This window comes from Ooceraea biroi, chromosome 10, assembly GCF_003672135.1.
Source record: "Ooceraea biroi isolate clonal line C1 chromosome 10, Obir_v5.4, whole genome shotgun sequence".
NCBI classification, from domain to species: domain Eukaryota; kingdom Metazoa; phylum Arthropoda; class Insecta; order Hymenoptera; family Formicidae; genus Ooceraea; species Ooceraea biroi.
This window is the reverse complement of record NC_039515.1, coordinates 7,947,328-7,972,886: the sequence shown is the minus strand read 5'-3', so window position 1 is coordinate 7,972,886 and position 25,559 is coordinate 7,947,328. Positions and strand designations below refer to the sequence as shown.

General features: G+C 38.8%; 2 protein-coding genes across 21 annotated transcripts in view; one reads left to right on the top strand and one right to left on the bottom strand.

Annotated features, from left to right (window-relative positions):
• Positions 1 to 3,339, top strand: part of LOC105283737 (myosin heavy chain, muscle) — a 42,658-nt gene extending 39,319 nt beyond the window's left edge. For 18 of the 20 annotated variants that reach the window (XM_011346747.3, XM_011346737.3, XM_011346746.3 and 15 more), the window contains exons 23-25: positions 82 to 426; positions 647 to 898; positions 2,443 to 3,334. In XM_011346747.3, the coding sequence (XP_011345049.1) occupies positions 82 to 426; positions 647 to 898; positions 2,443 to 2,526 (681 nt within the window). In that variant the 3' untranslated portion in view covers positions 2,527 to 3,334. Of the gene's footprint in view, positions 1 to 81; positions 427 to 646; positions 899 to 1,254; positions 1,334 to 2,442 lie in introns of all 20 variants that reach the window. The other 2 variants (XM_026972814.1, XM_011346755.3) reach the window with 1 other exon arrangement.
• Positions 3,340 to 3,418: 79 nt separating this feature from the next.
• Positions 3,419 to 22,464, bottom strand: LOC105283735. Its single transcript, XM_011346731.3, has 13 exons — positions 22,168 to 22,464; positions 17,985 to 18,285; positions 17,151 to 17,563; positions 16,600 to 16,777; positions 16,114 to 16,325; positions 15,299 to 15,646; positions 11,446 to 11,573; positions 8,727 to 8,821; positions 7,721 to 7,971; positions 5,577 to 5,844; positions 5,119 to 5,410; positions 4,492 to 4,707; positions 3,419 to 4,145 (listed from the first exon to the last, which is right to left on the bottom strand). Exons 2-13 carry the CDS (start codon positions 18,250 to 18,252, stop codon positions 3,869 to 3,871), a joined length of 2,946 nt encoding a protein of 981 aa, XP_011345033.2. The 5' UTR covers positions 18,253 to 18,285; positions 22,168 to 22,464; the 3' UTR covers positions 3,419 to 3,868.
• Between the last annotated feature and the right edge of the window lie 3,095 nt (positions 22,465 to 25,559).

The window sequence follows — 25,559 nt, the reverse complement described above, 5'->3', positions numbered from 1 at the left end:
TTCTCACTTAATCCTTGGACTTTATATGATAAATTCAAGAGAACGTTGACATTTAACTCTGAATATTTCTTTTTTTGTTAGTCCGACTTGGACGAGTTGCTGAATGAGGCGAAGAACTCCGAGGAGAAGGCGAAGAAGGCGATGGTGGATGCTGCCAGGTTGGCCGACGAGTTGCGCGCCGAGCAGGACCATGCTCAGACACAAGAGAAGTTGCGCAAGGCCCTGGAGACACAGATCAAGGAATTGCAGGTGCGCTTGGACGAAGCCGAGGCGAATGCCCTGAAGGGTGGCAAGAAGGCCATCCAGAAGTTGGAACAACGCGTACGAGAGCTGGAGAACGAATTGGACGGCGAACAAAGGAGACACGCCGACGCCCAGAAGAATTTGCGCAAATCCGAGCGTCGTATCAAGGAACTGAGCTTCCAGGTGAAAATCCGGTTTATTACGATAAATCTTGTATTTTAAAAAATTACAAAGTTGTATATATGAATTTTTTAATCAAGAAAAATATTTTGCTTGATATGACATAAATTAATATTTTTTTAAGATATCAAATCAGGCTTGTGATATTTCATTACGTAAATTTGCATTGATTAGTTTATTTTGTCTCGCCGAATTTCCTGATTAACCGAATTTTTATTTCCAGGCGGACGAGGACCGTAAGAACCATGAGCGCATGCAGGATCTGGTCGACAAACTCCAACAGAAGATCAAGACGTACAAGAGGCAGATCGAAGAGGCGGAGGAAATCGCCGCGCTGAATCTTGCCAAGTTCCGCAAGGCGCAGCAGGAGCTTGAGGAGGCCGAGGAGAGGGCCGATCTCGCCGAGCAGGCCATCACCAAGTTCCGCACCAAGGGCGGACGCGGCGGAAGTGCAGCACGTGCACTCAGCCCAGCGGTAAGCGATCGACTTTACTTTATCAAGATTAAAATTTATTAATTCTCAATTCGCGATATATATCGAATTGTATAATATTATTTATATATATATTTATAATTTCCAAAATATTATAATTTTTCGAGTATACGGAATATATTACATCTTGTCATAAATGCTATTAGGCTGGAAATTTTGGTTGCCGAGCGCGTATCTATTTCAGCATACATTTTATTACACAAATTGATGATCTGTAACAAAAGTCCCGCGCTTGCAATATTGAATTACTCGTTCGGGTAAAATCCGATGGGGGAATCCGGTGGGATTCCATGGGAAGGAATGATGTCTAATTTAGCGATCTGTGTGTTCCCGTGCAGCCGCAACAGAAACGCAAGGCGCCCTCCGCGATGGAGTAGACGCGCGTACGAACACACACGCACACCGCGCTTGGTCCATGTAAGTCCGTGCACGTGAAGTCATCAGCGCGTGTGTGTGTGACGATACCTAGAGATAAAGAGATAGTGATAGATAGACAAATAGATAGTGAAAGAGAGTGATCACGAGAGTTGAAGATAGCGTTCGGAACCGCGAGAGGAACGCTCGCGGTTCATGAAGGGAGAGGACTCCCTTGCATCCGTCAGTGTCTTTGCACCCGTTTGCATCCGATAACAGTCTCTCGAGCGGGCCCGAGCTTGTTCTTCATCATTAACTCTAAGTGTATCGCACCTTGCCTTTTTTTGTGCTCATTTGTGTAGACGCTGCGAGTCAGCGGACTCCATAGACGTTCTTAGAGTGTCCGAGGTGTCTCAATGGGATACCAAGAATTATTGTGGAACTATTTTTCTCCACAAATTTGTTGTTGCATTGTCCTTTTCAATGAACGTAGCTTCACGACTTCACGGATCTCTCCGCGGAGATGATCCGCGAAGAAGTCTCCACGTTCCCCAAATCTCCTTCGATTTTTTACGATGTACAGGAAGACACCGACTACGTCCAGTCCAGTCTCCCATGGAGATCTTCGTGATTTATTTGACTTTCTTTTGCGATGACGCTCGTGCGATTTTTTTCTTAATCCAGAAAACAAACTTTTCTCCATTATCATCGTTGTGGATTTTTGTACTTAACCACAGTCCGCCAGCAACAGGAACTGCAAACTAAATTTCATTCTCCACGAGGAGAAAATTGTAACTAATTTCGCGCGAGCTAAATAAACATTTGCGAGCCCATCCTCTCCTCTCTCTCTTTCTGTCTCTTTTTCTCTCTCTCTAAAAGTATGCGTGCATCTTCGCACGCTGCATCTTGTCAGGCAGCGATGAGAGGTGTCACGACCCTCTGCGCCTCATCTCGAGGGTAAAAAGCAGGGAGAGTGGAATCACGAGCAGGAACGACACAACAAACGTGTCACCCCCGCCCCGATCCGCAATCATTGTTTCCCGAATTCGTGAAAAGAGTCTGTACCTCACGTTAAAGAAAAAATAAGAGAAAAGAAAGAATTTTGTGAATACCTCTATGTTTCGCGTGTTTGATCACGATTGGTAGATTAATGTCTCTATTTCTTCTTTCAGCCACATCGACCTGCGTTTAAGCCCCTGTTCGACGGTTCCGCATTCCCGCCACGCTTCGACCTGCAGCCCGATGGTGAACTGTAAAGCTCCTTCCACGTTTCGCGCCGTAACAAACAATTAAACCAATCCATCCGAAAAAAAGAAAAAATAAAGTAAGATTCAATAACGATCAAAAATTCGAACATCCGGGAAAGATAGAGAAAGGAAGAAAGCAGATTGCATCGCCCTCGTCGAGTCCATCATTGAAGATACGAGAAAAAGGGCGCCTCGTCATCTTGCGATCGAGCGACGCACCGATCAATCGTCATATCTAGATCATTTCAGTTTTAATCAGGAGAAGAGAAAACAAAAGAAAAGAAGATTCATGCTCGTTCTAGCGAAAGAGGAGATATAAGGGAGGAGGACAAGGGTGCGTCTCTTCATCGCTCGAGCTGACGGTTGGAAGAGAAGCGGGAATGGGAGAGCAAGAGGGATCGAGCGAGTGGACACGTGAGCGGACGAGGAGAGGGCGAGAGCCAGCGAGAGAGTAATTATTTGCATACACATACACATACACACACGCGGAGTACACGGGAGATGAAGGGAAATGAAAAAACGACGAACACACGTACATTTTACGCCCTCGCGAGTCGCCAGCGACGAACAAAACTCGCGAAGACGAGCGAACGGAAAAATTGAATAAAAAAAGAAGAAAAAAAATAAAACGCAGGAACAGCAAAACGAAGATACAAGACTCGCGAGGAGAAAGGTACCGCGCGAACAAAGCGAGTCGCAATAAATGTTCGATCAGCAGCGCGTATCATTACACGTGTCATCCAGATGATATCGTATCCTATAAACTTAATTGTAATTTATAAAGAGAGACGTATGTATTTATTAAAGTAAATAAGCAATAAATATAAGAACTTAAATCACTCCCCGCATAGCTATCACTCATCGGATCGGGTACTTATACAATTAAAATTAATCACAATCATGCAATTTCGCAATCGTCTATTTTATCTATTTTGCAACGTCTATTGTATCTCATTTTGCAACGTAAAACAATATGATCAAGATACACGTAGCTGATCCGGAGATGAGTTCCTTGATGATCCAAGCATACATATCTTCGCAAGTTTCTCTGTCTCTCAAGCAATAAAAACAAGAAGCATTCTCGACGATTTATCTTCTCTCGTTACATATCTTATATATATACATTCGCACTCGATTTCAGCTTAATTCTCATTTAACGTTTAATGTACTCTCTCCTTGGGGAATCTATATATCGACTAATTAAGTAATATAATTAATAAGAGTGTCTGAAACATTATTGCTTCACTTACACTTATCACAGTTCTAACGAGACATATTTTCTAAAAAGTTACAAAACTTAACATGTTTTAAACTATCGGGAATCGGACGCAACTATTATACTTGGACGGAGCTATCTGTGATTCTTCTTCGGTTTGTTACGCGAGAGTTGTTGGAACTGCCCCTTGAAGAGTTCCCACTGCGTCCACTTTTCTGGGCTGAGACGGAACTCCTTGCACGTTTGCAGAAAAGCGGGCAGACATAAATGCAAATAGTGATGATCCACGGTGGGTAGCAGATGATGCAGCGTGTGGGAGCCGAAGGTTGTGAGCGCCAAGAAGAGCGAGTCGTCGATCACCTCGCGATCGCGTACCGAGTCCAGCTCAAGCAGGCCCCAATCCAAATCCTCCCTTATAAGACATTACATAATTAGAGAAATCATGGAAAAAGAATGTCAAGCATAAAATTCCAAGCGTCTTGTAATTGTTCTAAAGAAAAGCTAAACTTACATAATAATTAAAGCAAAATGATAATTGAAATCGATAAATCGAAGAATTAAAGCTGATACAAAAATTGAAATTAAACCGGCATAAAATTATAATTTAGTCTGAAACGAAGTTGTAACGATAAGGAAAAGTAAGATTTTTCTTTATCTTTAATCGAGAAATGCCAAGGAAAATTAGAGTGCATTTTTATTACATATAATAGGATGATTTATCTTTTAATAACAAAAATGAAATAAATCGATGGTCTAACCTGGGGATATCGCCATCGTGGAAAATATCGGGATGATGATGAGCGGCATTGAAGCCGATTGTAGCGAACACAGTGCTGCTGATTAACAACATTATCAGCCACAGCTTCAAGGCGACGGTGATCTTAGGTGCTACCAGACTCATTACCAAAGGTAGCAGAATCGGTATGACGTCACGGAACTCGAAAACTCGATACTCTTTATATACCGAGTAGTATCTAGAAACGATTGGAGTCTTTAGCGTAATATTAAAATCGCATATACACTGTACATAACGTTGAAATTGTTACAGGAAAAAATCTCTCAGTATCAAAAAATACGGTATTCGAAAGTATTAAAGGCTCAAATTATTTAAACTCATGTTCTAAAGTAAGCAATTAAAATTTAAATGCATAATTAAGATTAAGATAATATAAAAAATCAAACTCAACAAACAAATTTAAATTTAAATTAAATTAAATTGAAATAAATTATAATAAGATAATAAGTAAAATCAAAATCAAGCTGAAAATTAGCATTAAGATTCAAAATTAAGAATATAGAGATTTTTGAAAGAGAAAAAGATAATTATTCGATAACTATTCTTCTTTCATTTTTATGCATGCGAGATTATCATCGAGAATCACTACCGTTTTATGACTTGATCGATGAATAGCAACATCCAGACAATGGGGCTGATGATTTTACTTATTAATCCTGTCAAGTAGGATTTATTTTCGCGGGGAATCCACTGCAGAAACGGTTCAACCACATATATCTCATAATCCCAGAGAGTGTTGGTGTACATGTGGTGGCTCATTACGTGTGTGATGCGCCAGTTCTTCGAGGACATTGTGCTGAGATCGAAGTAGTACATGCGGAAGTTGTCCCTCATGTGGAAATAATTGTGTGCCGCGATCGTCGTCAATGCCAGAAAAACGCCTGGAATTATCGTCACGAAATTAAACGACACGTTTGCCTGGAATACGATTAATAAAGAGAATTCTTTTTGTTAATTGCTTTTTAGGTGTACATTTCTATAATCATATACCGTCGATTGTTTTGCAAACTTAATTGATAATTGTTTGTTGAAATGTGCGATGCTCACTGGCGAGAACTATCAAAGCGTAGGAATTAACTGTCGCAGCCATGAGACTCAGCGCGAAAGTCATGATCATCAAGGAATCGATGATCAGATTCGTTGTGGTGGACGGCCGATGGAAATCGACGTTCTTCAAGGCCTCCAGCGCGCGTTTCTTGAATGTGCAATAAAAGCCATCCGGTAAGAAGGTCAGAGGCACTGAACGCGGACTCACCGCGTCGCGAACGTAGAACTTGGGCAGCAGCTGCTTGGCCTTGTCGGTGATGTGATGACTCTACGGAATCAAAGAATTTTTTATATTAATGATAAATTATTAAGAGATATGTGAATTATTGAAGAATAGATATAAAATTATCTACAAGAATAAGATGTATTATTATATAATACATCTTATTATATAATATTATTATATAATTATTATATAATACATCTTATATATAGACATTACAATAACTATTGTAAGATCAATTATTGCTTACAATAGTTGAATTTATTTAACATTTAGAGATAATTACAGTAGGTGATAAGGTGCCGATCCTGGACCAGGGGCTCCGGGGGGGGGGGGAAGGGGGGGTCTCTGGGCGCGGGGGTCTTTGAGCGCCGGTATCAGTCAAAGGGATGTTTATGTAAACAGACTACTAGGAACCAAGGTATTGTTATATAGAAGCGATAAGAAAATTGCAAGCGCCGGTACCTGGCTGCTATCAATTACTTTATTCTCTTGTCGTCTTTTTCTACAAGTGGGCACCGTCGGCTGAGATCGTATTAGCCGAAGTTACACGAAGTTGACATAACGTCTATGCGTAATAATTTCTCGAAGACAAATCGCGTATATCGAGGTTTCGAGCATCGTTTTATTTTCTTTTGTAGAAGTGCTAATTTGCATTTATTCAATATACGCCCACATTTTATAAAATGGACGATTCGCAGCAAATCCCGTTCCGTACTTTACTTCGGGAGTTAGCAAATATAAAGTATATGGTCTTTCGGCAATCGTCGAGTATGCGGCGGAAACACCCGACGGTGCCTATTGTAGAAAGAGACAGCACTACACTCCCTTTACCGCACATTTCACAGGTTGTCGGCTTTACACTCCGTCCATGTATTCTTAGGTCCATGCTGCAGACACGTGTACGTAATCATAGTTCTACGAACGATATCACCTACTAATTACAGGCTTTAATTTTCGAGTTACATCTTCTCAAGAGAAATCTTTCTTTTTGCAAGAATGATGAAATTTTTCCCAGAATTAATTAAACTATAATTCAGTTATTTTATACAAAAACTATAAAATTAAAGTTATCTTAATTAAACCTTAATTAGAATATATCTCAAGATTGAGTTAAGGGGGGAGCCTGCTTTAGAACGCTGAAAATAAGGTATATTTTACGAATTGTTTTTGGAGAAACTATACAGCGGATCATTATAAAACTTTGATGCATTTATTAGTACATGTTTAAAGATAAAACAAATTATTTTTTGATTTGAATATATCGCTTGTAGAGGTCGTCCTGGAGAAATCTTAGTGCAGCCGCGTCGCCGGCATTGCAAATTGCTGAGCATTCTCCTGCCTCCAAATTTCATCCAAACTGAAAAATTGAAATATGTTCTCGTTATTTATGAATTCCCATCGTCGATGAACCAAAGAGAGAAGAAAAAAGTTGAAAAGTGCCAAAATGGTGGAGCTTAGAACACAAAAGTACGATTTTTAGGCAAAGTTGTTGAACTTTTTCATGCAAAAGTAATTGTTTAACTTAATGTTTTTATGAATATTAAAGGTTCATCGACGATGGGAATTCATAAATAACGAGAAAATATTTCAATTTTTCAGTTTGGATGAAATTTGGAGGCAGGAGAATGCTCACCAATCTACAATGCCTCCAGGACGACCTCTACAGGCGATATATTCAAATCAAAAAATAATTTTTTTTATCTTTAAACATGTACTAATAAATGCATCAAAGTTTTATAATGATCCGCTGTATATAGTTTCTCCAAAAAAATTCGTAAAATTATACCTTATTTTCAACGTTCTAAAGCAGGCTCCCCCCTTAACGCAAAACGATTACTAATGGATTTCATACATGTCACATCAAAAATTAATCAATGATAATAGTATTGCTTTAAGATGAATAATTCTGTTTTCGTACTTCGAACAATTCGGTGATGTCGGTTCCTTTCGTGAGCTGAATCCATTCCATGCCACCCGGATGCGTCTTCATGAACGTTTCCAAGTTGTAAAGTTTGCTTTCGACCCTCCACAGTCCCTCTGCACCGTCGATTTGTCGTCTGCCCTCTAGAAAACTCGCGGCGGTTTTTGTCGGAATTTCCCTCGTCGGCAGATAGGCCAAGCCGGGTATCGTGCTGGTTTTCGACATGACAAAAGTGTTCCTGACTTCGGCTATAAAATACACGCACAAATTTTGCATCCTTAATGACAGATTTATTCAGTATATTATATAAACTTGGAGTTTTGCAAACAATCGGGTGATCCGAGAATAGTCGTTATCGTAATCGGAAAATGATATCAAGTTTGCTACTTATACGTGCGACTTATTATTTACATAATATTTATATAATGCCATTCGATTAAGTTTCAAAAGACTTATCTTTTGAGCATTCGAACATTGTCTATTTCGTAAATTAAGTGATAAATAAAATCTACAAGCAGAAGATACAAGTCGAAACATTATTAGGTACTTTCTATCATCAGCGTTAATATCTTTTCTGTGTAAAAATTAAGATAACATAATGATAGATAGCGCGTCATGATGAATTCAACAGAATTCACAATTGAACCAGAGATTAAAACGAAAATTTAAATTAGAAATAAAAGTTAGAGAGTAAGCGAATTTATTACAAGATATTGATCAAATTTTTAAATATATGTGGGTACATTAGCGTGCTCCTCGAACACAGCCATTAATATGCAAAACAACTCGTAGAAAACGACTCGGAGGAACACATTTTCTTCTTAGAGAACAAGATAGATAATATAAAGACAGATACAACGCGATTACTCGATGGATAATTTATACTGCAACGTCGCACGTTTTACAGAATTGTAGCTTAGTGTTATCTTCGATCTTTCACTCGTACACTTGAATTGTCATCCAGCAACGAAAACGCTTATCACCATATTTCGTATTAACTTACAACGTATCGCGCTGACGACATGTTCGATCAATCCTCTCGTATCTATGTCTCGCGAACGTGCGTTCTCCATGATCTCGATTAAACAAGTAACCGTTCTTGCCGTTTAATGCTTCAGTAAGCCGGTCAAGAGACAGGTTTCCATTAATTAATGGAAAACTACTCATGTTATGCTCGGTACACGGAATAATAAATAATGAAGTTCTTGCAATCAACTTTTTACGTACATGCTATTGCGCGGTATTGTCGATGATTATGCTCTTAATCGTGAAAGCAAGACGATAATACGTCTTTTAAATAGACTGACAGTGCTGGCTAAAAATTACAAACTTAGAAACTATGTGACGCATACAAACATGTTATATTAAATATAATATAACGCTGCACACTATTTCTGATGTCATTTTAATATATAAATCTCGTAAATATGTAAACGTTTTTCGAATATTGAGTATCGTAAGACTTGTGAGTCTTATCTGATAATAATCGAATGAATTATTCTTGATATCTTTATCTCTAGATATCAAGTTATAAATTTTCTTGTGAACTCAGATACTTTTAGCGTGCACTGTACATGTCAGTTACTGATACAACATACGTCAGTTAATGATTCTACGTATTATAAATACCTGCTAATAAATATATATCCTGTATGTATGTAAACAGCAACGTTTATATATGCACAAAGGCGATAGTGTCGCAGAAGAAAATCTTCCAGTTCGAAATAACGAGAAAATTTGTGCTAGTGACGATGAAAATTCAGTTACGAAATATTAAAAATTGAAATACTAAAAATCGATGAAATCGCGATTAACGGAAGTTATCGGGAGCGGTCTTACGAGCGATGTCTCGTGAAAGCAACTAATTGTCGCCGCGAGTCGAACTCGTGGATATCATCCCGCTGGCAAAACGCAGCGACTTTTATCTTTAATATACAACACGGTCAGCTGATTAGCCGGGTCGGACGCGGGTCTGTTCTTTAACCCCAGGACATCGAATCACTGCTTTATGCTGCCACTTTATCGTTGTGTTGGCGATCCGCTCACGTTCGCCGTTCTGATTCCTCACAAAGAGACACACGAGACAAGTGGATACGTATGAACCAACGAAAATAAAGGCCGAATATATCGAAGATCCGCACGACAATGCGGAAAAACGAGGTAAAAGAATCCACAGGAGCAATCTATTAAGTACGCGTAGCTGAGCACGCAATTTCAATATTCGGTAATTATGTACTTTAACGGACCCAGCCCCGATGACCTTGACCTTGACATATGTTGTCAAGGTCACCCTCCTGAGTGACATTGAAGAAGTTTTAGCCGTCGCTCGTTGTTTGTTAAAAAGTTATAAACAAAGAAAGTTTAATGATTTCGCACGAATTTTTAGCTGTCCACGTGAAGCAAGAACATGATACTGACATATATTACAAAGGATACCTTCCCGAATAACCCGCACTAGGTTTTAGTCGTCGATCGTTGTTTATGAAAAAGTTATTAACAAAAGAAATTTCGAAAATATAGTAGTTATTTTGAAAGAATATTGAATATTGAAAGATATAAACGACGAATATGTATATGAACGAAGAAAGGAAAGTCATTTAAAGCAGTGAATCGTTAATATATAGAATAGTTTCTTTTAATATAAGTACAAAGTATTCTTCACTTTAACCAAAAGCACAAACAGTTAAATACAAAGTATTCTCTGCTTTAACTTAACCTAACCTAACCTAACCTAAAATTCCATCAAATATACTCTTTCGTAAACGTATATGGTATCGTAAAATTATGCTTTATTCATTAAACATTTTTGTTAATAACTTTTTAACAAACAACGAGCGAAGGGTGAAACCTAGTGCGGGTTATTAGGAAGGTGACCTTTGTAATATATGTCAAACTCAAGTCCTTGCTTCGCGTGGACAGCTGAAAATTCGTGCAAAATTATTAAACTTCTTTTGTTAATAACTTTTTACTAAACAACGAGCGACGGCTAAAACCTCTTCAAGGTCACTCAGGAGGGTGACCTTGACAACATATGTCAAGGTCAAGGTCATCGGGGCTGGGTCCGTTAAAGTACATAATTACCACATAATTAGAAGAAAATCTTCGATTATGTAACGTACATCGCAAAGCTCGTGCGCTATGTTGTCCTTGATGCACTTGTCAGGAGCATTGTGTCCTATTTTTCAAGACATGGATGATTTAAGAAGAATAAAGGACATGTCACTGTGCATATAACATGCATATATAACAGAATAAATTTATTATCCTGTGGAGACACGCTTCTTACGTGGTTTTTATACGTGAAGAATTTTTTCCGCGACCATACTTTGTTCTTGGATTCTCCCTCAACGATTTGAGATAATTATATAATTATATTATATTAATGGGAATAGAAACAACTGAACGTTAATTCAAAATGAGAAGTCAATACTATAATATCGCTGTAATATTTATTCTGGTATTAATTAATACTTAATATTTATATTAATTAACTATATTATATTATTAATATATTAATATAATATTAATATTATATAACATATTAACAGTTAATATGTTATATGTATATTATTAATAGTTACTAATCGATAATTACATCTTGCATTCTAACCACACGTTTATTGCAGAAACATGTTTACATGCTTCAGTGCTATAATCACCATAAAAAAATATAAAAAATCTCGTTTTCTAATAGTCACTCAAGTCACTCCTTTTTTACTTACGGAAAGAATAGAAATAGCTGCTCTTGCTGATCCATCTTTCCATGTCTTCTTCGACTCTGTCCATGTTCCTCGACTCTGTCTGAAGAATGTCTGGAAGATTTCCATGCTATCCTCTTATATAAAAATTCCTAACAGAACGAAACGAACGAGAAACAGGTATAACAAGTTGCCAAATTGGATTGGCGTAGATACAAATTTTATATCCTGCATCATTCTGGTAAAAATACATTTACTTGATTTTATCTTATTATGTAACCTTTGACAAGTAGACAGAAGCTCAAATGTTTATATCGACATTTTTGCACTGACAGTAATTCTAGTTTCACAATTCTTCTTTGACAAAAATTTAATTGAACATCTTCAACTATTCATCAAGTTTTATTTTATCAAATTTATTAATTTTTCCAATTTTTTCAAGTTACACATTAACTGCCATATTAATATTAATCTCCTAATAAGAAAATATGAGGAAACGAGGGAATTTTACGTTTACGATTATATCGTACAATTTAAATTGAATTCTTGTATACATATATGCAACTAAAGCATATAGATTAATTAAACATGCTTAGCGATGCACTAGTAACTTCATAAATAAAATAAAAATTTATAATAAAAAGTAGCGTGTTGAAATAACAATATGTTAATTTATTGCAATATCTCTGCTAAAGTTTCGTTGCGTTATACAAGACAATAATAAGTTTTCTGTTGTTAAAAGCGTTCAAATGATTTCCTTTTTAACATTTGATATCAAACTGAGTTTAAAATGCTTTTAATACCATCCTTAATATGAAATTAAGTACCTATAAAGAATACACGTCTCTTATTGTGAGCTATATTATTGGGTTGGCCAAAAAGTACTTGCGTTTTTTTCCAATAGATGGACATACATGTCTTGAAATGTAACTAACTTCATTCTAAACCGCAAATTCATTATGTAGGTTAACAACTCACGGTTCAAGCTTGTTTTAGAAAAAGAAACTACACGATTTCGTTAACAATTGTTTGTTTGCCGTCGATTTCAAAATGGAAAATCAAAAAGAACATTTTCCTCATATTTTGTTTTATTATTTCCGAAAAGGGAAAAACGCTGTGCAAGCTCATAAAAAGTTATGTCATGTATATGGCGAAGATGCTTTAAAACTGCGGCAGTGTCAAAATTCGTTTACTAAATTTCGATCTGGAGATTTTTATGTGAAAGATGCGCCACGCTCAGGAAGGCCAATCGAAATTGATGATGACAAAATAAAGGCACTGATCGATTCCAATCGGCGTTTAACGACACGAGAGATTGCTGAGAATCTTAACATATCGAAATCGAGTGTTGAAAAGCATTTAAAACGACTTGGATACATTAGTAAGCTCGATATTTGGGTACCACATGAGCTGAAAGAAATTCATCTCACTAAGCGTATTGACATCTGCGATTCTCTTTTGAAACGTGAGGAAAATGATCGATTTTTGAAACGCATGATAACAGGCGACGAAAAATGGATCGTCTGCAACAACGTCGAACGAAAAAGATCGTGGAGCAAGCGTGATGAACCTGCTGAAAGCACTTGAAAAGCAGATATTCACCAAAGAAAGATTATGCTGTCAGTCTGGTGGGACTTAAAGGTATTGTGTATTTTGAGCTGCTTGCGAGGAATCAAACCATTAATTCAGACGTATACTGTCGTCAACTGGATAAATTAAATGATGCCATCAAACAGAAACGTCGAGAATTGGTGAATCGCAAAGGTGTTGTGTTTCACCATGATAACGCTAGACCACGTACAAGTTTGGTCACTCGTGAAAAATTGTTGCAGCTTGGATGGGATGTGTTACCATGATGTTACCACATCCACCATATTCGCCAGACCTGGCACCATCAGATTACCATTTGTTTCGTTCTTTGCAAAACGCCTTGAATGGTAAAACCTTTACTGCTGATGAGGATATCAAATCGTTGTTGGAATTGTTTTTTGCTGAAAAAGATAAGAACTTTTTTGAGCGCGGAATCATGAAGTTGCCTGAAAAATGGCAAAAGATAATCAAACAAAATGGACAATATATTGTTTAATAAAGTTTTTGTTTCCCATGAAAAATTCGCCTTTTATTTATATAAAAAAAAACGCAATTACTTTTTGGCCAACCCAATACATATCTAAAGCAATGTATCATATATCTAAAGCTCATCAAAATTGGAAGAAGAGAAAGATTCACTTCTTTCTCGTTGTTCCCTTATATAAATTTGCAGAATGTTTAAAAAATAAGTCCGAGATTGAGAGCAGTGTGTCATTTGCCCAGAATGCATAATCTTTTCCAACGACCTATTATTCCTTTTAAGATGAAAAGATCGCCAATTAAATTGCTTTGAAGGAGACAAGGAGCATTTCGATTCGCTGCATTTGATTTGTATTCAAGAAACACGTCGAACGAGCAGATGCAACGATCAAGCATGCATCAGGTGCGTAAGTATTTACGATGACTCGCCGGGCGGAAATCATTTCAATCACAATCGAGCTCGAGCGACCGGTCCTCTTCGCGAGGACTCGTCAGGATTATTTATACACATCATCGCAGCGGGGATTATCTCTCCCGTTGTTTTTGCGACGCACGATGAGATATGGAATTTTATGTATTTGCGAGATAAGTGCTGCAACACAGCAAAAATGATTTTCTCGTTGCGCAACGCGATTTATCGACGTCATCGGAGCATCCGAAATAGTCGTGATGGAGTCACACAGCGACCACAGTGGAAAATCGTGGAAATTGGAAGCAAGCTAAACAGAATATTCATAATTGCAACAAAAATGCGATAAAATGCAAACTTACAAGGAGAGTTATAGTCGCAAATAAAAGAAGCTCGGTAATGACGCAAATGATGATACGTTGTAAATGAATAAAATTGCAGCGCTACATTCCGCGTATAAAATTGCGCATTTTAATGAAGGGAAAGGAAAGAACAAAAAAATCTATTGGAGACTATCGAGTAGAGACTCTCATTTTTTTATTTATATATTACATCTGATATGCATAAATATGATGGCAATTCCAACGTGTGAGTAGGTAATAATAATACACGCGGCTCCCGAACGATTCCGCAAGGAACGCGACGAGGAAACGTACGTCTACCAGAAAACGATTGCGTGCGCAAAATGACCGTGCACGTGGAGACCATGCGGTTTATTGCCGCTTAATTGGCAATCATCAGCTCGTCACCATAAATCGAAACTCGAGAAAATCAAAAATGCGGCAGAACTTTCCTTCCTTTTCTCAGAGAGACGACACTCGTGCGGTATGTACATTAACATTATTAAAGCAAGACGATTAGATAATTACTTGCGACTCAAATAAATTTCCCACACTTCTTACCACACTTTATGTATTTCTCTTTTCCAGGAAGAAATGCACGTTTATTCTACAGTCGCGATAATATAAAATAATGTTACATAATAAGAGTCATAATTAAAATGATTAAGCTAGCGAATCTATTACGCTCGTGTCGGATCTCCTTTGCAAGATCAGGATCAAGCGAAGTACAATAATTAATGGGATAATTAGTAGATTTCTCTCACCAGCGATAAAATAAAACACGATTCCAGACGTAATTTTGCAATTTATATAATTTTATAACGGATTTCGTAACAATCCATTAGTGAATAACGTTAATTATTTAGCTGATAACGTTAACGTGAGTATTCAATACGTTTCTCTTTCTCTTCTATTGCTTCTATCTTTATCTATGTTCTATTTAATTTTGAACTTCGCACTCTTGCCTGATTTTAATTTCGATGTTATCTCTTTATTTAATTCTTACTTCTAACTTCATTTTTATTTTTGTCTCCAAAAAAATCATCAACACATCTCAAACGAGGGCTTCGATGAGGCGCGTCAGCAGCGTCATCGTCATGAAGATGGACTCGGGACTCATTTTGGAGCCAGCGGAGTTGAGTCTGTTGCTGACCCTCGGCGTCGTGCTATGATCTATGTGATTCATGTGATCCATGTGATCCATATGATCCATGTGATCCATGTGATCGTGCATTGTCCTTGTCGTGAAAGGAGGGGATGACGTCGTCGCGCAGGCCGTACCCATGATGAGATCTGCGGCTGCTCCCGTGAGTACCCTAAAGTTATAGTCCTGCAGATCCAGGTGCGAGTACATGAAGACGGGTAGTCTGTCCGTGAGAACCCATAAGTAGCCGTTTCGGTCGATCTGTAACAGCAAAAGCGTAGCCGCGATAAAATCAAGGAAAGAACGTATGGCAGGAAAAAATTATAATGTAACGTGCAAATTGTAAATTGACGGTTAGAAAATTAGTTCGTTTCTTAGCTTTGTGACCAATTGTCATTTTACGGATAATAAAACGGAGAACGTTGAGAGTTACGTCTATAAAATTAGAATGCCCCGCATTACGAAACAGCGTACGTAATTGATCGCAATTTTACGGACGAAGGACGAAGAAGAATACGAACGTGAAGATATTGGAGAACATGTGAGAAAAATAAAACAATTAAAGATGATTAAAAATAAAAAGATAATCTGCTAGACTATAATAAATTTTCGTAGAGAAGATTTATTATTACGAATTATTATTAAATTAATATACTTACTATCTATTATTAAACGCGATTAACTATTCAATAAATTCGCTCAAGCTATTATTATGAATTCATGATTACCTTGAGATCATTGGGGAAGATCATGGTGACGTTGTCCTGGTACACGTAGCTCTGCTGCTGCATGGTGAATTTGCTCTGCGGCCTCCAACAGGCGATCGCATTCAGATTGGTGAGTGCGTAGAAGAGAACGCCAGTCTTCGGGTCCAGGAAGCTAACGCTGCTTTGGCCGTTGGGTCCGCGAGAGCCCAGCGTTTGGAATTCAGGGGACGTTTCTGCGAGAGAACGTGACCAGCAAATTAATAAATCGCAATAAATAATGTGCGTTCCCTGCGTCCTTCGGACACGCAGAAATTTCCAATGAACAAATCTCTAGTCGCCAATTCTCCGCCGAAAGGTCGAGACAATAAGGAACCATCGTCGCGACCTTTCGACGGAGGAAAGATCGTTTCGCTCATCATCGCGTCTTTTATGAAGCGGGATTGCTGGTGAGAATCGAACGTTACGTACTTCCAGCTTTCGCAATCTGCGATTCTCTTTGATACATACCTGCAGCACTGGCGCGCTGAGGATCGCGCAGCAATCTCGTGTTGACAGCGAATTCCATGCCACTGGAGAGCGCGTGGTAGTACATGGTGCTGTAACCATCTCCGGTTGGTGCCAGAGCCATCCCGAACAAACCGTCGTTCCATTGGAATGATATTCCTGACACTTTGAATTCCCCGCCCTGAGATATAGATTTATCATTAAAATATATACAATAAATCAATTATCTTGCTAAAATATTTCTTTTGTTATCAAAAAATAATTCTAATTAATTGTGACACCATAATAATCACAATAATTAATTTTTACATTAAACAGAGTTCATAATACTAAACTTTTAAACTCTCTTATAAAATTGATATATATTAATCAATAAATATAATTATTAACTGATCTCGCTGTGAATCATTGAAATTAATATAACTAAAAGTTACCGAAACTACTAATTATTTATGAACAATTGTCAACGGCCATTTCCATCACCAATCAACATGAATAGCACCAAGGAGAAACAAAACTCGAGATACAAATGATTGCTTCGAACTTCAACCAACCATCGGATCCGGGTGAAAAGAGTGATGCTTCACGAGCCAGGACTTATGAAGGCTCCAGGAATACACGACCAAACCCGGACCACCCAGGTCACCCAAGTAAGCGTAGGAATCCTCGCATGAGTAGTCCTCGACGGCGATGTTGGCGAACAAGGAATCAGCAGTACGCTGATCAGATGGTATTACATATTTGCGCAGCACCCGATCGCTCGTCAGATCGTAGATGATCAGCGCCGGAGGTGCTTGCTGCTCGGGATTGCCCAAGATGTCCGTTAGACCGGTGTCCAGGACCCAGAGACGATTGCAACGATCGGCACGCACGCGGAAGGTCGATACGATTTCCGGCACGCCGGCTGCGCCGTATTGGTGCGCCTCCCAGGATGGATAAGGGATCAATGGTGGCGATTCGCGTGTGTCTGAAAGCCAACGTGCCTCTGATACCGTCGATGAAGCAACCCCGGAAACGGAGTGTCAATTATTCAAACCCGACGAGTCGCCTAGAGCATCGATTGCGTCGTTAAGTCTCTTTCGTATCTTCCGATCGATTTCTCCACTCGATGGTTGTGGTCTTTTTTTAGCTTTAGATTAACGGTTAGTTAAAATTGATAGCAACTGTCGAACGCGGTCTAACGTAGGAGAATTGAGGAAGGAATTAATCACTTTTCATGTACGCTAATATAATCTTTATGTAAGACTAACTCTACGTTTCTGAATATTTCTGCTTGGCAACGCTGCAAAATTATACGAATTCAAATTAAACGCTCCGTGAACCGATTAATCACGCAATTTTGTCTTTCAGAGGTAGAAAGAACGTATAGAAGGAAACATTGTAGTCACCATTGAGCCAGATGTAATTGAGACTAGCGGCGACTCCCTGTCTCCATCTCGGCACCGTGATGAAGAGCCGATCTCCAGCCACTTCCAGGCCCAACGGCAGGTTGTCCTCCTGCTTATAGTCTGGGAAAAGCCTCTTGGTGTCATTGCTCCGCCAGTCGTAGTCAATCTGCTTCCACCGATAGACAACACGCATCTTGCCGACCGCCTTGTCGTCCAGCAGGACGATCAGGAGCACGATCGCGGTGACGATCGACGACGCCCGACACATGATCGTCTCCGATGATAGCACTGTGCGCGCGATCTATATCATTATATCATCGTCATTACACTCGCAGGGTAGTAGATAATACGCACGAGTATCCCACAAGTCGTGACCCTAAAACTTTGAGACTCGGATAAAATTGAGATTCATTTCTTTAAGACTTGAACTGATTCTGGTCGAGATCATATTTAAAATAAAAAAATCTAAGATTTAAGAGGACTCGAGAATTAAGGTACTTGATTTATAAAACTATTTGATTTTGACCTTATTTATTTTAATTAAGATTTTTTATTCGAGCCAAATTTTAAATAAGAATTAAATTAGAATTATATTAATCGAAAATTACTTCAATTCAGTTTTGCATCATCAGAATTCAACCCAGAATACGGATTTGCGAGTTGTGAGAGTTCGAACGTCATTACGCTGCTACATTTATTATTGCGTAGACGAAAATGAGGCTGATCATGAAAGAAAGGCATCCCGAGGGAAGTAGATCACGTATGAAATTCCCAGCTAGTCTTTCTCCTTGAAAGCCACCGGCCTTCGTAGCATACAGTCACCGCGAGTTGCTAATTAATATACAGGCGTGACTAATTGCATACAGTCGCGGAAACGGGGTCTCCCTGTCGACGCCTACGCGAAGAGAACGTCGTCCGAGGCAAAGATGATCGATGCGCGAAGAAGTATGACGATTGATGAGTACTTGATAATTATATATTTATATACACACGCGAATTTAACGTCGCCGAGATTTTCCGGCTCGCTTGCTGTCCACGACTCACGCCTGGCATAGCCGAGCCTGTTAAAATTGTTAGATTAACGACACGCAATTTAGAGCTGGACTTTTCTGGCATATTTATCGTCCAAGAGTGTTGGCGAGTATTTACTGCGCTATAATTATTTATGTTCTATTTGTTGTATTTTAATTTTTTACTTCATAATTAATTTTTAATTTTTTACTTCATAATTAAAAAAATTGTTTCCACTCATTTAAGAATTAATTCTTTATTTAAGATATTTTATGATTCAAGATTTAATCAGTGTATAATTAGATTTATTTTTCCTTACGTGGAAAGATCTTGTTTCGTTATTCCAGCAACGAATTAGTAATCCCACATGCGTTTCACAAGTGTCTCGGCTGTTTTACCATCTCAATGACGTAACGGGTTATGGAAACAACGGTACTCCGTGCCGTTGATGCGCCTATAGAAATTGGGAAGTCTCCAAGTTGTGAAGCACATTATGAAAGAGCATCAGAAACCGTACACCGAAGCACGCTTGTTGAAGAAATATTATTATTTCTGAAGGCTGAATTATTAAATGTTATTATTTATTGTTTATCGAATTCCAAGAATTCCAATTTACGTATAATATATCATTGAAATGCTAATTCTAATATTAACGAAAAATATTCTTAATTAAAGGTTCTGTTGCAATTTTTAAATAGGAAAATTAAAATCTTGGTTGTCGCATCATCGGTACTTACTTCTTATTACGTGTGAATTAAAGTGTTTCGATCCTATTTCGATCTATTGGTCGGTATAATGATCGTGATGATCATGATGAAGCTTATTAGTTCTTTCATCATCATTACCATTATATCGACCATTAGATTGAAATAGAATTGAAACGCGTTTGACATTTTAATTAAAATATCATTTATATAATTCTCTGAATACTTTTTGAAATTAAGTTCCCATTAAGTTCCCACGACGTTAAAATTATTCATTCCAATCTGAACTTGGGAATAATGTAAATACAGAACACGAAGAGAATTTAGAATCGCCTTGAGGATTTGAACAGTCACCTGTCCTTGTAATTTTCGTTGTGATACAACATTCATGACGTAAGTATCAATACAAATGCGATGGTGAAACACGCAAGAGCCTAAATCCGGACGTGTTGCTTACACTAGAGGAACTAACCGTTCGTTCTTGTTGTATTTGTCATTATCGAGTGACGGGATCTTCGAAGGCCGACGTACAAAATGCCGATACTGGTTTTCACGCAGAATGTCCTTTATAATTTAAGATAACTGATAGACAATAGATGGATATTGTACGTTCAGAAAATTATTCAAGCCTGTCATTATGAATTAATATCATTGCTACATTTACGTGATCGACAATTAAAAGCCACAAGATGAAAGTAAAAATTAAAAATTACGAATCAAAGATTAAAATTGGCGATTAAAAACTAAAAATAATACTTAAAATTTCTTAGGTAAAATTTTATGACTTATGTAAAATAAAACAATTGTTAATAACACGGCAAACGTAATATGCAATTATAAGCGATTACGAGTTTAATCAAGGATAGATTATATCAACCTTCAATTTTTCAAGCTACCATCGATATCCGGAACACGTAATGTAGAAAAGTATCTATACAGAAAAACCGCTGCGAAAAACTCGATATCCTCTTTCCTCCGAGAAAAAGCAGTCTTGCTTTATGGCGGAGCGCGACTTAAGATGACCAGACAGATTTTCTATATCTAACGAGTTAATAGCTCGTAACACGGTTAACGGAAAAATAGAAAGCAATCGATTTTTCGACCGCTTTATACTCGACCCGCTAAATGAGACAGCAATCGTGATCTCATGCCAGAATACACGCACGTATGTTATTCCACGCCGATTACCTATATCTTGCACTCGACACATATCAGCAATGTAGCAATATTATGTTTGTATATTTTACATTTAAAATTTATTCAGCTATCCTTGCAACCGGATATTTCTAAACAGCAAATGCATTTATGTATATCCGATCGATAAAACATACGTCTAATTTTTTGCATTATCAATTCCATTCCTCGCAATATCAGTGCATAACACCGTATAATGTATTAATTTATTCACGTTATCACTTAATACGAAATGAATAATTTAATTGTTATTCTAATTGTAATTCTAATAATCCAATGTGTAATTGTAATTAGTAATAATTTTCATGTCAATGCCGCATAATTAGCACTACCAATGATATCAAATCACTGTTCGTACTTGACGAGTCCACCGCTTGGAAGGCTTCGTTGCATCGCCATACCATTTTCTCGATTATCACAAATTACCCAAGTGAAAAATCGCGCGCATCTCGCTGGAGTTTCCCTCAAATTGCACGAGCGATTTCTGCCACAAGTAGAAAGTACGACGACGGGCTAATGGTGTCCCCTTGCAGAGCAAATTATTCACGACGTAACGGGACGAAGTTTTCTGTCAAGTCAGAAATGAAGTGCAGTTTCCCCGACAGAAAATTAGCATCTCGGTCATTTTATGCACAGCGAGCGGGCGAGCGAGCGAGCGAACTAGTCGAACACTTTCGCGCGATTTTCGCGGCTCTCCGCGTGAGAGACTTGCATTCTACATACATTCTATGCACGCCACTGATAATTAGCCCGCTATGCTGATTGAACTTGTCTCATTCCTCGTCGGAAACAGAGCTGATCGAATAGCAAAAATCCTATCAAACTGATTTAGAAGATTCTACCAAATAGATTTCGTCAGTCAGAATATGTAATCCATCTAAAGGTCCATGGTCTATCTTTAGATAGCAGTAATAAGCAAAGAAATGGTAGACTAATGTTAAAATAATAAATTGCTCCTCGAAATACCTCGATCGATACGAAAAAATCAATAAAATCCAAATAATTACGAAGAATCTGATATACGTGTATACGTAAATGTTAATTCGATAGGGCAATTTTCAGTCTTATATAATAATGCGTGAATATTATATAATATTTAAAACTAGATTTTAAAGTTGCTCGGTAGGTTGTTCTAGGCCATTTATGCAATCCTCGAGACATTTTCAAGCTCTGTTCAAACAGATTGTGCACACTTGATTCTTTCATGAACGTCGTTTCAGGATACCATCACGCCCTTCTGCTTCGACTTTAAAAAAAAAAAACTTTTGATTCACCTGATGATCTCGAAAGAGTTCACTTGGCGAACACAAGCCGGTTGTCAACGTTGTACAATTACTCGCACTTGATCTACGTGGGATCCTGGATCACACCGCGCCTCGACTTGAGCCTCTTCTCCTCAGGAGAGAGCGACGCGACAGGTCAGACCACGCGCACCGGTTAAGCGCGACAAACTGGGAATTCGTCGGCGTGGCGGCGCGGGCCTGGCCGGAGAACCGCGCTGACTTTTCCCGGCGTACACACCGTACGGTACCGCTGGAGATCCGGTCGGCAAACCTGCCTGTCGGCTACCTCGATCCATCGCTGCGATCGCGCAGGAAAGGGAGAAGAGGGAAGCGAGGTCGAATCTGCTCATCGAGTTAACGAACGAGGACGACGACAACCAGAACGCTCGTTGAGAGATCCGTGGAGAATTACACTGGAATTGCAACTTTATTCCGGGCAACTTTATTCTCTTGGGACTCTGTAGAGTGCATTTTGATCGAGAAATGCACTTTGACATTTTGCGTGCGCTTGCATTTTTTATGGGTTCGGAAAGTAATAATTGAGGACACTTCTAGATATGACATGAAATCGATTTTATTTTGTAAGAATTACATTTGATGCCACAGATTCTGAAAGATGGTGTACGTAATATAATCGTATATATCATATTTTATTTACTTTCCAATAATTTTCTATCAGAATAAAAAACGAAATTAATAATTGGAAATCATGAGAACTATTTATGAAAACTAGATTAATCAATCTAAAGCGCGCGATACACATCGCAAACAGATATAATTATCGAACAATGATTACTGCAATTCTTACATAACTTTATTAGATATACAAATTAACTTAACGCCTCTTTGTAACAAAAATCAAGGTTGAGTTTGCCACGTACTCAAAGAAATTTCGTAAATGGATGAATGGCAAAATAAATAACAGACTAGAAAAGCGCGATGGCGGTTCAAGAAAGACTTCTGTTGCGAGGAATCACAATGCCGTCGTCTTCCCATCCGGGTGTGCGAGCTCACGAGACGATTATCCACGAGCACAATGAAGAAAACGCCGTGGTGTGTCGTGAGATTAGTGTGTTATTTGCATTTCGATCTAAACGAGCGAGAACAACGAGAAGCCTCTACCATGATTTGCCGAGTATTTTTCTAGCCTTTCGCATCACGCAATAGCTCGGTGCTCCCACTGCTGTTGCTGCTGCTGCTATTGCTATTGCTGTTCCTGCTGCTGCTGTTCTCGCAAAGAGTAGTCATGTTACGCGTTTTCGAGGTCGATTGGCCGCCGTCGGCGGTGCATTACACCTAGCTTTCACTTTCGTGATCGCCAGTGCCGCGACTGCGATCGCTGTCGTTCGGTGCCTCCATTTATTCGCAGTATTTATAGCCTTATGTCACCATAAAACAAGAAGATTTTAACTTGTAAAGTCGAGACAAAAATATTACAAAGTTATCATTTGTAATGTTGAGTTCGCCTTTGGTCGTGTCTAGTCGTAGACCAGTTTCTAAACGAAATTATATATAAATTATTAAATATAAATATATCAATTATAATATATAAATTATTTAATACCGACGCTCTTGTTCATTAGAAATACAAACTGGTGCAAAACAAAATTTCATCCTCTCCGATCATTATTCAATTATTTACTGCATTACGATTCGAGCTTAACTTCTTTTCAATTAATCACACCAATCGGACGAAACTAATTTTCTTCAAAAACCGTGTTTCTTCTTTTTGCAAAGAAACTTCTTTTAGACACGAGGACGGCCGGCAACAGGATAAAATAACGTCCGATACGATACTGTCTGTACGATTGCTCGTCCTCCCGTTCACTAGTGATCGATCGGTTCACCTATTCACCTGGATCCACATCGGCGAGCTCGAAAGACCTTGCCTGCTCGTTCTGGCTTTCGCGAGCGCTCCGTGTTCTCCTCGAACCGTTTTCATCGCTCTATCGGTTCATTGATCTTTGACCCGCTTAAACATCATAATCAAAACATTCTCCGATTAGGTCTGTTCATTTTATTCTCGATCCACGTGTACGTGCTGTACACCAAACGCTAAGTCACAATTGACACGAGCCTACAATTGACCTAAGAGAGGACTGAGATCTTGAAAAGAGGTCACGGGGGCCTTATCAACGAAGTCAGGAAAGCACGTCCGTGTGTAACTTCCAACGCACAATTACGCACTTGATGTTTTTTATCGTCGGTTAAGCAGTGATAAATGTAGGCCGCAATGACCAACTAGGTCTGCCCCGTGCTAATGAAAACTGCAAGTATAAATAATAGTCGCGACATTGAGTCACGCGGCGAAAGAGTAACTGACTTGTCTTCTCTTCTCTTTCGCGGTACAATTGTGGACGTTTTCAATGTCGCGTTGCTTGAATAATCGTCGTAATTGCACGTCTTCGGAAATGAAGAGGTACGAGAGGTATCATCATGACGCTGAGCGTCGCTTTACGAACGTGTTACGAAACAAAGCGGGATAACAATCAAAATGCCGATCATTGTAAGAAATTAATTATATAATTGAACGACAGGCGAGAATAGCTGCGATGAAGGAACAACGGAGGAAGCTAATGAATGCGGAATGCCTCGTCGAAGAATAAATCTGAAAAATATCTGCATAAAGTCTCAAGTTAGATTATCCACGCTATTCTCATATTATCGAACAGCAACGTGATCGTTAACGGTAAAATTGCAAAGCAACGAATAATAATCCAACAATCGCCGAAGAGAACTACTAATCACTCTGAACAGGAACTCCAATGTATGCCTAAATATCTATAGCTAGAGAACAATAAATTCTTACAATTAGGTATCGATAAAAATTTATAGTTACGTAACAATACATATTCATTAGACGCAACGATAAATATATTCATAGCAAGATCATTTCGGGAGACTTGTCCGAGTGGCAACGACGAGATTGGAGAGACCGGCTGTCGGCGGTCTCTCAGCGCGCCCCCGCCATTTATCGCAGTCCATACCGATATCGCAAGAGGTGAACGGCCGCGGAATGAGTGAAAAATACGGACTCGTTCGCATACTATCCTCATTCATCGATTATGTGCACCTTCGATCGGGCCAGGTGCCACGTAACGCTGCGATTACGTTATCGCGAGCGTCGGCTGCGGCGGTATCGCACGTAAATGCTCTGAAACAACCGGAAATCCCTTTAACCGCAGCCTCGAGGTACATGTCCGGCCTGGTTCGACCGGGAAGCGTGCAAACAGGCGTTCTTTCCGAAGCACGAGGAAATTTCGTCGTCCTGCTTTTGCTGACGAATCGATACGCCGACTCGCCGCTTCGCTGAAGAGACATTTACCTTTGCCAGCGTGACATTTGCCTTTCGAACTATGCCATCGGCATTCGCGGGAGTGTCC

Excerpts from the sequence above, each read along its gene's own strand:
- LOC105283735 (XM_011346731.3), bottom strand. The coding sequence starts at position 18,252 with ATGTGTCGGGCGTCGTCGATCGTCACCGCGATCGTGCTCCTGATCGTC. Across the intron at positions 17,564-17,984 it reads CAATTACATCTGGCTCAATG|ACACACGCGAATCGCCACCA; the intron begins GTGACTACAATG and ends GTTGGCTTTCAG. Across the intron at positions 16,778-17,150 it reads CTTTTCACCCGGATCCGATG|GGCGGGGAATTCAAAGTGTC; the intron begins GTTGGTTGAAGT and ends TCTATATCTCAG.